This window comes from Mustela putorius, unplaced genomic scaffold (genome assembly GCF_011764305.1).
Source record: "Mustela putorius furo isolate JIRA1106 unplaced genomic scaffold, ASM1176430v1.1 tig00000460_pilon_pilon_pilon, whole genome shotgun sequence".
In the NCBI taxonomy this organism is placed as follows: Eukaryota; Metazoa; Chordata; class Mammalia; order Carnivora; family Mustelidae; genus Mustela; species Mustela putorius.
This window is the reverse complement of record NW_025421389.1, coordinates 13985040-13998073: the sequence shown is the minus strand read 5'-3', so window position 1 is coordinate 13998073 and position 13034 is coordinate 13985040. Positions and strand designations below refer to the sequence as shown.

General features: G+C 40.0%; 1 protein-coding gene across 9 annotated transcripts in view; it reads left to right on the top strand.

Annotated features, from left to right (window-relative positions):
• Positions 1-12799, top strand: part of FAM118B (family with sequence similarity 118 member B) — a 49905-nt gene extending 37106 nt beyond the window's left edge. For 8 of the 9 annotated variants that reach the window (XM_004750205.3, XM_045080369.1, XM_013055020.2 and 5 more), the window contains 5 exons: positions 1516-1743; positions 4279-4407; positions 6351-6636; positions 11956-12015; positions 12264-12799. In XM_004750205.3, the coding sequence (XP_004750262.1) occupies positions 1516-1743; positions 4279-4407; positions 6351-6636; positions 11956-12015; positions 12264-12277 (717 nt within the window). In that variant the 3' untranslated portion in view covers positions 12278-12799. The remainder of the gene's footprint in view (positions 1-1515; positions 1744-4278; positions 4408-6350; positions 6637-11955; positions 12016-12263) is intronic. The other variant, XM_045080368.1, reaches the window with a different exon arrangement.
• The last annotated feature ends 235 nt before the right edge of the window (positions 12800-13034 follow it).

The following is a 13034-nucleotide window of genomic DNA, read 5'->3' as shown; positions in this document are numbered from 1 at the left end:
CACTGTTTCTGATCGGATTGTTCAAGTCGCAGTTGAAAAGCATGCCCCACATTCTTAACCACATAAATATGGGCTATACCATCTGTCTGGCACCAGAAGAGACTCTGAGCCCACTGACAACAGCCTATCATGAGAATCCTGTCTAATGGTAGATGTTGCATGGACTGTGATTGACAGACCAGATAAACTTCAGGGCGTGTCACCACCTTTGCTTTGTGGTTTTAGTTTCACCTCTGTGCTCTAGTTTTCCAATGTTTAAATATTTACCATTTCTTTTAGTTGGTAGGTATAATTTAAAGTCTGAATAATTTTATAAAGTTCTTTGAAAAATTAGGAAAAGAATTTGCAAATGGAAATGTATTTTATGAATCTGCTTACGTGGTTCCATGGAAACAGATCTTTCTCTGAGCATTGAGCTATTAGAAGGAGACACAAAACCAGGAAGGTAGGGGGACTAATTTGAGAAAAAACAAAAGGAGCTCAAACACTTACATTATAGCAGCTGAGTACAGTTACTTGGAGTTTGGGAAATACTGGGGCCTTTATGAACTGATTCTTGCTTTGATACTATCTAACGGGCTGATAGTTGCAGGAACAAAATAGGGATTAGACATTTGTTATAGCACATTACGTAGTTACGTTCCGTTTGAAATTCCTGTGTCCCTGGGCTCACTTCTTTTAAGTTATAAAGCCACCTTCCTACTTGGGGTTTGTATTCTGTTTCCTCATTAGTCATTGAGATATTTACATATACTCAGAATGAAACTGGGAAAGCCCTTATTCAGGTAAATCATATGTAAAGAAGGAGGAAGGGCACCTGGGTGGCTCAGTTGGTTAATCGTGTGCTGTAAGCCCAGGTCATGATCTCTGGGTCCTGGGATCAAGCCCCAGCATTGCGCTCCCTGCTTGGCAGGGAGTCTGCTTCACCCTCTCGCTCTAACCCTCCCTTCTGCTCATGTGCACATGTTCTCTCTCTCTCTCTAATGAGTAAGTTTTTTAAAAAATCTTAAAATTTAAATAAATTTTTTAAAAAACGAAGAAGTCTTCTTAGAACTGATTAGTGTTTGGTATTTTTAAAAACAGTTGCAAAATGCAGATTTATGGTAACCTTTGTTGTATACTTTTTTTCCCAGCATACCTGTAAACAAATTCCTGAATTATGCTAAGGGAAAAAAAGCAGGCAGGGATAAGATAAGCCATTTTTCCTAAATCCATAAACATCTTGGCCATGCCCATTTTCTTCAATCTATAAAAATGCTTGTTTAGAGAATTTATGCTTATTTGCATATGATGTAATAGTACTGATCACTTACTATGTGCTAGGCATTGTGCTAATAATAATAAGCACATGGCATGTTTCCTGTTTTTCTTAGTATAACTTTCTGAGGTAGACAATATTTTATCCTTATTCTTAAGTACACAGTATTCTTCAAAAATTTGCTATATTATTGTAATCAAAACAAGTGACCGACAAAACACGTGGAATTAATTTTTCTCTTTCTAATCCCTTCCCAGCGAACTAGTAATGTTCGATCCACATTTTTCAAGGACTGTTTATATGAAGTATTTGATGATTTGGAGTCAAAGATGGAAGATTCTGGAAAACAGCTTCTTCAGTCAGTTCTTCACCTGATGGAAAATGGAGCCCTGGTATTAACTACAAATTTTGATAATCTCCTGGAACTGTATGCAGCAGATCAGGGAAAACAACTCGAATCCCTTGACCTTACTGATGAGAAAAAGGTAACAAGTAAGGGATTGTTCTCTTCTTCAGGCTAGTGGGTTGTATCTTCATCAGAAAAACTGTTTTCTAGTTGGTATATTATACACTGCTGGTATTTATGTTGAGGTATAAAAGGAAGATTCTTGTCCCTAGTTGGATTTTTATTTTTTCGTTTTGAGATAAAATCAATACAGAGTAAAAAATGCACGGCTCTGAAAAGTATTCAGGTCTGTGAGTTTTGACAATTTCACGCAATTTCAAAGCAAGGTTATAGGAAGTCATTTAAACTGTAAGATCTTTTTAACATTTGCTAATATCAGATGAGCACAATATGATTTAGAGTTCTTTCTTAGGATATATTCTTCATGGCTTCTATAAGAAATATATGAAAACTACTTTTTGATGTTGAAGAGCAACTTTCAAGCCAAGTGATAGCTGGGCTGAAGTTGATGTTCAGTGAAAACCTCAGGAGTGTTGTGTTTTGTTTTGTTTTGTTTTGTTTTGTTTTGTTTTGTTTTTAATACAGCCCATGCTGTAGTTGAGCCACTTACCATAATACTGAATTATAGATGTTGATCTATGTCAACTAACAAGATAAGGCTTTTTTATTAGAATGGTCACTTGAATTTGTAATTTGAACTTCCACACCAGTAGGAGATTCTGTAGATGGACTGCCATTACTTAATTGATGAAATACAGTGAAACCATGAAAAGGAAAATATTTCCATTACCATAATCAGAGATGATGAATGAAGAAGGAAGAAAGAAAAAACAGGTTATAAAATGCTACCAAGTCTCATTTGTCCTGCTTTGTATTTTGCAATTTTCCTTCTCCACTTTGTTTTCCAAGGAACCTGGCTGACTTAGAGCCCAGATAAATAGTTTGGATAGAAAACTGATTCACCTGCTGACATTTATTGTCATGGTACTGTCTTTGCCAGAGCAGCAGCTTCAGTGCCATTCTTGTGATTTGGCCGAGCTTGCGGTCAGGTTTTCAAAATAAATCAAATGTAAAGAAATGGTGCCATGAAGGCCAGTTGGCTCTGACTGGCATGTTTCCCACCTGATACCTGCGTGGTTGGTATGGTCAGCTCCTTCTTCACCTGTAAGTCTCTCTCTGACCTGCCCTTACGTTTTTTGAAGGGGCCTGTCCTTATTTTTTTTACCCATTTCTTTCATGGCACTTTACTGTAACTTTCAGTTTTTATCTTGGTTTGTTTTCTCGCTGTTTGTCCCATGGAAACAGCACCTCCATTTGCACAGATACCACATCAGCCCTTACCCTGACGTCTAAGATAGTACTTGGCACATAGCAGGTGCTCAGTAAATACTTTTTGAATTCATAGACGATTGAATGAAATTCAAAAAATAATGGCAAGAAACAGCTTCTCTGATGTTCCTGATATAACCTCCTGGGATTATGACCAGCAACAGAAGCATAAGGGCCTTTTCAAAGTAAGGGGTTTCTTCTCTCAGACTTGGCTCTTTTCTCTTGCATTTTCATCCTGGAAGGTTTGCTTTGTGGTTTTAGTCCACAAGAGGGCAGTATTGAAATTGATTGCATTAATGCAGTTCACTGGTGGTGAGATTGCAGCCTGGTGTTACTCAACGTTCAGCATCTCTGTGCCTCTTCACTAACCCAAACCTGATTTCTCTAGAATGATATGAGAATGAAATTATGCTTTCTCAAGTCCTTGAGGAAATGGAACAGTGACATCCAGGTGGCTCTCTTTACCCTTATCATCTAAGTGATTGTTTTTCACTGGTAGCCTTTTAGGTAACTCAGGGGACAAAGTTGCTTATCCACTACACAAAAAAACCACCCGGAAACTTTGGGTCTTCAAACATTTTATTTGCATCTGATATCGTGAGTGAGCATTTGAGCTGGACTCAGAACCAGGGCAGTTGTGCTGGTTTTGCTGGTTACCCACATGGCTGCAGTCAGGAGGTGGCTTGGCCCAGGCCGGGTTGCTGTCAGATGGCCCTGCTCCCATGTCTGCCGGTGTGGGCATTTGGCTGGGCCACGTAGCTCTAGGAGGCTAGCTGAGGCTTCTTATGTGATGGTGCCGGCTTCCAGAAGCCGCAAAAGGGAAATGAAATTTGTGCCAACATTTTTCAAGCTGCTGTTTGCATCCTGTTTGCTAAGGCCCTGTTGGCTGAAGCAAGCCAGTGGCCAAGCCTGGAGTAAGTGTGAAAAGGGACTGCACAGGGCCTGGATATAGGACGCGTGATACCTTGGGGATCTTTGCCGAAACAGTCTTCCCAAACTGTCATGTGTATCACCAGTGGTACGAGCCCTAGCATTTCTGCAAATGATGACACTTGAGTTTTTGATGGTTACGTTCAAAGCAAAATCACCAGACATGCTTCCATCAGCCCTAACAGCTGTACCTGGGATGAAACTGAAGCCACACTAAGCCTTACGTGCTTGCCCTACGGTATCATGAAGTGTCATGCCAGCAGCCTAGTCCATCAAAGCAGCCTCGTGCCCATGGGGACCTTTAAGCAAATGCTCAGCCCTGCCAACTTGGTTGAGCTATATTTGTGTTATACAGGTTCTAGAGTGGGCTCAGGAGAAGCGGAAGCTGAGCGTCTTACACATCCACGGGGTCTACACCAATCCTAGTGGTATTGTCCTCCATCCAGCTGGGTACCAGAATGTGCTCAGGAACACTGAAGTTATGGTGAGTGGCGCTGCTCTTGCTGGTCGCAGGAAAGCCTTCCTGGGAAACCTCTGAATACACCCTCGGTCTTTACGGGATAACGTTTTCCCCATGAGTTAAAACTGGAAAGTGAAGCTTTCTTTCTGTGCTGCTTAGCTTGTGGTTGTGCATGTGCTAGTATAGGAAATGCAGAATGTCTCTTCAGGTGTCCAGCCAGAGGTTTTTACCTTGTTCTTCTTTTTTTTTTTTTTTAAGATATTATTTATTTATTTGACAGACAGAGATCACAAGTAGGCAGAGAGAAAGAGGAGGAAGCAGGCTCGCTGCTGAGCAGAGAGTGCAGTGCAGGACTCAATCCCAGGACCCTGAGATCATGACCTGAGCCAAAGGCAGAGACTTAACCCACTGAGCCACCCAGGTGCCCAAAGATTTTATTCATTTATTTATTTGACAGAGATGACAAGTAGGCAGTGAGGCAGGCAGAGAGAGAGAGGAGGAAATAGGCTCCCTGCTGAGCAGAGAGCCTGATGTGGGACTCGATCCCAGGACCCTGAGATCATGACCTGAGCCAAAGGCAGCGGCTTAACCCACTGAGCCACCCAGGCAACCCCTTTATTTTGTTCTTGATTGACAGCCAGCAGATGGCATTCTGTCACCAGCACCCTCCCTGCCTACAAAGATGACGTTATTATCCTTCCTCACCATTTGGTTTATTACAGTATGAAACCACCTCTGTGCCAGTAATAATATATGCACTTTTTTACCAACCAGTCACTCTAGAATATACATTCTGAAAAGACTATATCACAACGGTGATAGGCTTATATTGAATTATCACACTTACTGCTCAGTGCAAAGAAATTCTAAGTAGGGTGATAAAACTTTATGGAAAAGGCTTGTGGGTTCTTTGAGATACAAGTCTTAGACTTGTTCACACATACATGTAAAGCACTGTCTGGCCAGGGTTATGTGGGGAAAATTCACTGCCCGCCCCCCACTCTGAGAACGGTGTATACTAGCTCTTTTCAGGGGTAGGTTGCTTAGAATGATAATGTCTTTTTATATACGTAGCAAAAGAAAAACCAGGGAAATGTAATACTTTCTAAAGTATAAGGGACTTTTTTTTACCTATACTTTCCCTGACATGTTTTTTTATTGCATCCATCTTTGACACTGAGTGATCCCTAGAAGAGCAGAATCATCTCTGATGTTTGTATATTATACATATGTATATATATACACACATACATATTAATGTTCTTGGTAAGTGTCTTTTTTTTTTTTTTTTAGCAAATCTGGTAATGGAATTATCTTCTCTGGTGATCCCGTGGTTCAGTTTATAAAGCAGAAAAAGGAAAATAATGATCTAGAAAATGGAAAGAGGGAGGCACCTGGGTGGCTCAGTGCATTAAGCCTCTCTGCCTATGGCTCAGGTCACGATCTCAGGGTCTGGGGATTGAGCCCTGCATCGGGCTCTCTGCTTAGCAGGGAGCCTGCTTCCCTTCCACCCCGGCCTGCTTCTCTGCCTACCTGTGAGCTCTGTCTGTCAAATAAATAAAATCTTTAAAAAAAAGAAAGAAAAAATGGGAAGAGTAAGATATATTGAAAATTTCTCAGTGCCTTATGGCCTCTGGACATACAGATCTGACAGATAAACTGTATAGCAAGTAGCCCACTGCCTACTCAGTGAAAGCCTGAATAGAGAGCAGTAGAATGTCCAGTAAAGATAAAATTTTAGACCAGTCATCAAGTTATAGGAATAAACAATAAGATCAGACTCCTTTGTGGGATGAATATACCCTCTTTATATTCATCCCACAAAAGAGTCTGATCTTGCAATTTGGCTAATTAGCTATCACAGTCTGTTAAACATTGTAGTTATGATCCTGTTGACCTTTTTGTTTTGGACATGTCTTACATGTGTCTTCACAGTGTCATTAACGTGTTGATTCTTTTCCCGCAAGAGAGAGATTCAGAAACTCTATGAAAACAAGTCATTCCTTTTCCTGGGCTGTGGCTGGACTGTGGATGACACCACTTTCCAAGCCCTTTTTCTGGAAGCTGTGAAGCATAAATCTGACTTAGAACATTTCATGCTCGTTCGGAGAGGAGATGTGGATGAGTTCAAGAAGCTTCGAGAAAACATGCTGGACAAAGGAATTAAGGTCATCTCCTATGGAAATGAATATGCTGATCTCCCAGAATATTTCAAGCGACTGACATGTGAGATATCCACAAGGGGTAGATCAGGTAAGATGAATTTTGAGACTGAGAGCAATAGCTCTTTGACCTTTTATGTATCTGTGATGAGTAAAATCATTACCAACGTAAGAAATAAAATCCCACCTGTATTAGGAAAGGAGATCATGGTCAGTCTTCAAGTTAGACTAAAATGCCATTGGATAGTAAGAAAGTGGACAAAGGCATATTCCAGCTGTTTATTATAGAAGTAGGAAGAATGAAAAAATACTCAACCTCACTAGTTCTCAATGAAATATAATTAAAATATAGATTTCAAAACTGAAAAGAATGACAGATTACTCAGTTTTGGCTAAAGCTTTGAGGAAAGAAATATATTCACGTCATGTTGGCGGGGAAGGTAAAGTTTGTACAGCTCTTCTGAAGGGGAAGTTTGGAATATGTTCAAAATTTAAAAACCTTTGATCCAGAAATTCCACTTGATACAAATTTATCTTAGAAATTTCTCCTAAGGGGATAATTGGACAATTGCACAATTATACTACACAATTGCATAGAGATAAAGGTATGGAAATATATAATTATTTTTTTTATAATGGCAAAAAAAAGTTGGAAGCAACCTAAAATACTCCAGTTAATAGACTTTATTAAATACATCAGCATTTGGGGGCGCCTGGGTGGCTCAGTGGGTTAAAGCCTCTACGTTCGGCTCAGGTCATGATCCCAGGAACCTGGGATCGAGCCCCACATCGGGCTCTCTGCTCAGTAGGGAGCCTTCTTCCTCCTCTCTCTCTCTGCCTGCTTCTCTGCCTCCTTGTGATTTCTGTCTGTCAAATGAATAAATCTTTAAAAAAAAAATACATCAGCATTTGTGTAATTGATGGAACACAGTAAAGCCATAAGAGGGAAAATTTTGTTGCCTGAAAAAACATTAGAGACATAATATATGAGTAAAGAACACCAGGTTGTAAAATGCCACCACGGTCCATCCCATCCCTACAGAATTGTATTCTGTACAATTTACATTGTATTCTGTTTTGTATTCTGTTTTTGTTTCTGTATGCATGGGGAAGTATCTGGAGTGATATTTACTGAATTAACTGTGGTTATCTTTCTGTGGTAGGATGTAAGTTTTGTTTTTATTAGTATTTTTTTTTCTGTGTTCGTGTTTCTGGCATTAATTATGCATTATCTTTACAATCGGAACAAATTTTTTAAAAAATACTATTTGAACACTATTATGGTATTTAAGATAGAGTCTAGGGGTACACTCATTTGTCATTTCACCTCCAGGTTCTAACAAAGCCAAATGGATATAGAAGTTCAGTTTATTAATGGCCCCAGGCAAGTTTCCAATAACCCTAAAAAAGGCCAGACTTTGGTATCTGCCAAATTGAAGAATGCTTTTCAAAACTTTGCTGTTGTATGTAGTATATATTCTTGAAAAGTTCTATGTTGATATGTATTTGCATTGTCGATCCGAATGCATCTCAGGGGACCTAATAAAGTACAGCAGTTTAATATAGAGAGAACTTTTCCTAAACCTAGTAACCTTGATTTCTTTTCTGAATCAGATTTTTTAAGTGGACTTCTACTGTAATGAGAAATTCCAAAGCCATCTGATGGATGGCTCTCCATCAGAATGGAACCAGATTTATAAAAGACATCACCACAAATGAACACTAAAAATTGTGTCAACCCTTCCTCCAGAAGACTTCAGAAAACCCCTTTTTTACTGTTCTTAATTCCAGTTAGTTAACATACAGTGTTAAATTAGTTTCAGATGCATAATACAGCAATTCAGCACTTCTGTCCATCACCCAGTGCTCATCACATATGCCCTCCTTAATCCCCATCACCTGTTTCACACATCCCCCTCACCCACCTCCCCTCTGGTAACCACCAGTTGGTTCTCTGTAGTTAAGATCTGTTTCTTGATTTGTCTCTTTCCCCGCCTTTGCTCATTTGTTTGGTTTCTTAAATTACACATGAGTGAGATCGTATGGTGTTTGTCCTTCTCTGACTTATCTTGCTTAGCATTTTACTCTCTAGCTCTATCCACGTCATTGCAAATGGCAAGATTTCATTCTTTTTAATTGGCTGCTTCCATATCTTGGCTGTTGTAAATAATGCTGTTCTAAGTATAGGAGTGCACGTGTCCCTTTGAATTCGTGTTCTTGTATTCTTTGGGTAAATACCCAGTAGTCTGATTGCTGGATCATAAGGTAGTTCTGTTTTTAACTTTTTGAGGAACCTCCATACTGTTCTCCAGAGTGGCTGCACCAATTTGCATTCCCAGCAACAGTGCATGAGGGTATCTTTTTCTCCACATCTTCACTGACAGCTGTTGTTTCTTACGTTGTTGATTTTAACTGTTCTGACAGGTGTGAGGTGATATTGTAGTTGTGATTTGCACTTCCCTGATGGCAAGTGACGAAGAACATCTTTTTGTCTATCTGTTGGCCATCTGTATTTCTTTGGAGAAATATCTGTTAATGTCTTCTGCCCATTTTTTAATTGGACGCTTTGTTTTTTGGGTATTGAGTTTGCTAAGTTCTTTACGTATTTTGGATACTACCCCTTTATCGGGTATGTCATTTGCAAATATCTTCTCCCATTCAGTAGGTTGCCTTTCAGTTTTGCTGATTGTTTCTTTCACTGTGCAGAAGTCTTTTTTTTGTTGTTGTTGTTTTTTTAAGATTTTATTTATTTGACAGCACAAACAGGAGGAGGGGCAGGTGGAGGGAGAAGCAGAGGGAGATGCTGGCAGAAGGAGAAGCAGACACCCAACTGAGCGGGGAGTGCAGTAAGGACACTTGGACCATGACCTGAGCCAAAGGCAGCTGCTTAACCAACTGAGCCACCCAGGCGTCCCATGCAGAAGCCTTTTATTTTGATATAGTCCCAGTATCTTATTTTTGCTTTTGTTTTCCTTGCCTCAGGAGAGCTATCTAGAAAAAAGTTGTTACAGCTGATGTTGAAAAGGATACTGCCTATGTTCTTCTCTAGTATTTATATGGTTTTTAGAAAACACTTTCAAAAGACAAACCTTTGGGTTTTCCTCTTTTGTGAAAATAATTTGCTCTTCTTACGGATGCGTTTTCTGCTGGCCTGCAGTGTTTCAGATTCTTCTGCAGCTGGCCCACACTTAGGACTTTGAGTAGGCTTTTCCATTGTGCATATTCTGTTGTCATTAAACAAGAGGTACCTACCAAGCTCTACATATTTCTTTTGATCTGCATTCTGAGATCTTCTGCCCAGGAAAGATGCTAAAATTAAAAACAATAATAAAAACCCCCTGGACAGCTGTTCTTGTTAAACGAAATCTTCTCTTGACAAAAATTATCAGAAGTATTATAGAGGGGCACCTAAGTGTGTCTGCTTTTGGCTCAGGTCATTACCCTAGGGTCCTGGGGTCAAGCCCTGCATCGGGCTTCCTGTTCAGTGGGGAGCCTGCTTCCTCATCTCCCTCTGCCTGCCACTCCCCCTGCTCCTGCTCAATCTCTCTCTCTCTCTCTCAAATAAATAGAATCTTTAAAAAAAAAAAAAAAAGATATTACAGAATGTCACAGATTCTTTTATTAGCTACCTGGTCTTCCTCCCAAAGTGGTTTTTCCCAGAGTCCTTTATCTTTCAGTTGAATATTCTGAACTTTTAAAAATGAAGGATTTTCAGTATGGCCAGAGGGCTTTAGTAGAGTGGTCAGCTGAGTTTGTGATTTGAAATCTAGCAGAGCAGTTTTAGCTTAAAAACATTTAGCAACAAGTAAAGCTTATCCTCCTCCATCCTTGATTATGATTTGACTCTCTGTGGGTACATACTTGTAAGCAGTAAGAGGTCTTTTGTTGTTGTTTAACACTGAACATTTGCTAGGCTCCTGACATACTTGCTGTGTACTTGCTTTTGCATAGTGAAAGTTGCTTGGATTCAAAAGATTCTGTAGGTTCTAGTATATTTATTTCAGAAAAATCAAGTAATGAGAAAAGGAAAAAATTTTATAATTCATTATTGTAATACAAGCAGTTATTTTTGTATATTTCCAATTAACAATTTTTCCTGTGCATTTTTTCATAATTGTGAACCAAAGTATACATAGTCATGTTACTGTTTTTATTCAGTGATCCAGTCTCCTATATTTTTCTGTATGGCTGGTTTGATAACCACTAGTGTTAATGACTGTGTTATGATCCAATGTGGATGACGAGGCGCCTGGGTAGCTCAACAGGTTAAAGCCTCTGCCTTTGGCTCAGGTCATAATTCCAGGGTCCTAGGATCAAGCTCTGCATCCAGCTCTCTGCTCAGCAGGGACCCTGCTTCCTCCTCTCTCTCTGCCTGCCTCTCCGCCTACTTGTGACCTCTGTCAAATAAGTAAATAAAATCTTAAAAAAAAAAAAAAAAGAGTATTATAGCATTATCACTTTAAAAAAAAAAAATCCAATGTGGATGTTAGCTTACCCAGTTTTTCCCGTTAGGCAATTTCTAATTTTGTTCTAGTTTATTCTATTGTAAGTACTGTTGGCAGTGAATTACATCTTCATCCCTACAGTTTTTCCTTTTGCCAGTAATTTCGTTCAGATGGGTTCTCAGTATAATTACTAGGTCAGAGGGCATGAATATTTTAGTGGTTGATAGCTATTGCTAAAGTTCTTTCTAAGAGGGGGAATACCAATACCAGTTTGTATGAGTACTGTGCTTTTATTCATTTATACTCTAATTGCTCATATTTCTGATGACTGTTTTCTTCCACGTGTTTCATTTTAAACTTTTTCCTATGCTATTTTCTATCCCAGGGCTGTCCAGTAGAATTTTCTGCAGTGATAGAAATATTATCTTCCCTGTCCAGTACCATAACCAAATGCCCATGTGGCTTTTGGACATTGAAATGTGGTTTGCGTGACTGAGGAACAAAGTTTTTAATGTAAAACTATTTAGCCACATGTGGCTAACAACACCATATTGGGCAGCACAGATTGAAACTGATTTTGTGTTGTGAGAGCATCTGCTACTTTTCACTCTTCTCCTTGGTTGAATTTGCTCACTTGCATGCTGCTCCCCGTCTCCATCCCTAGATTTTTACCTAAATTTGGCCTTCTAAATGAGTTAGGAACAGCAGACACACTTTTGCCCATTTAATGCTTTATTTGCAATGTTAGTGCACTCACAGACCTTACTGCTTCCCTCTTACCTGAAGACTAACCCAGTTCATTCTCCCCACCTCCTTATCCTCTGGTCTTTGATGTCCTCATTACTAAATAATGCCATCCTTCTTTGACCATGTTATTTCATTACCCTTTGGTGGGTTGGTTTTCTTTGTATTAGGAGTTTTGACTTCCCGGTCTAATATCTGATACTGATGTGCATTTTGTTCAGCAGGGATGGTGAGAGAAGGTCAGCTGAATGGCTCCTCGGCGGCACACAGTGAAATAAGAGGTATCCTATTTCCTATTCTGTTTGTCAGCTTTGTGGGCAGAAAATGTTTTTCTAGGATTTGTTTAGTAGCTTGGAGAACAAGGACTTCTACCTGTTAAGGATTCTGTATTTTCCTGTGGAGTCTATCACAAGATTCCTAGTATCTGTGTTGTTTTGTCTCCTGAAGGGTTAAGTTGGACTTAGTATCTGCAGCTTTGGACATATACTATGTTTCATGAGACTTCATTTTATTCTCTTTCTCTCCACAGATTGTAGAACATGAGAGGGGGCTGGAGAGATCATCAGCATTAGACCAAGGTGTCAGGCCCGACTGTGGAGAGTATTTAACAAGTAAACTTATAAGAACCCAGCACAGCTCCGTGGAAGTACCAAAACCCAGAGGTTGAAGGTTGGGGGTAGAGTTGGAGGTGGGGGTGGGGTGCTCCAGCTCAGTCCTTCATGCCCACTGGTTCTTGATCTTCTGCGGCCTCTTCCAGTTCACGAATCCCCAAGTGACAACGGGGCCCAGTGAGCCTCCCCCACCCCTGCGCTGGACATGCCTGTGTCCACACAGCAGATCAGTGCGACACCTCCACTGACTGTGGCTCCAGCCCTGCATGAAGGACTTGGGAGCTAGACGCCGTGGGGTCACCGTGGCCCTTGTTGCAGTTTTGTACTCTATACCTGGTTTTTCAATTAAGCTTAATGGCTTTTTTAAAACATGACTTGAAGCTCTAGTTTTCTAGACCTTTTACAGTGTACAGTATTTTACATAACTGAGCTGTATTAAAAGCTTGTTCATTTACTTCCCAGGGCCCTGGCTCTACTTTTAGAGTCCCTTTAGAAAACCTGCAAAGGCACTAAATGAGCCTACTTTTTGTAACTTAATTTAAGGGTTGTGTTCTTTCACATTGAAGTGGGTGATCTCATTCTCTGGACAACCATTCATTATCAATTCCCGCTCTGTTTCCTTTCTTACCTTCAGGCCTAGAAGCACAATGTGATGTGGGATCTTAGTTTTGAATCCTGTATAAAATAAC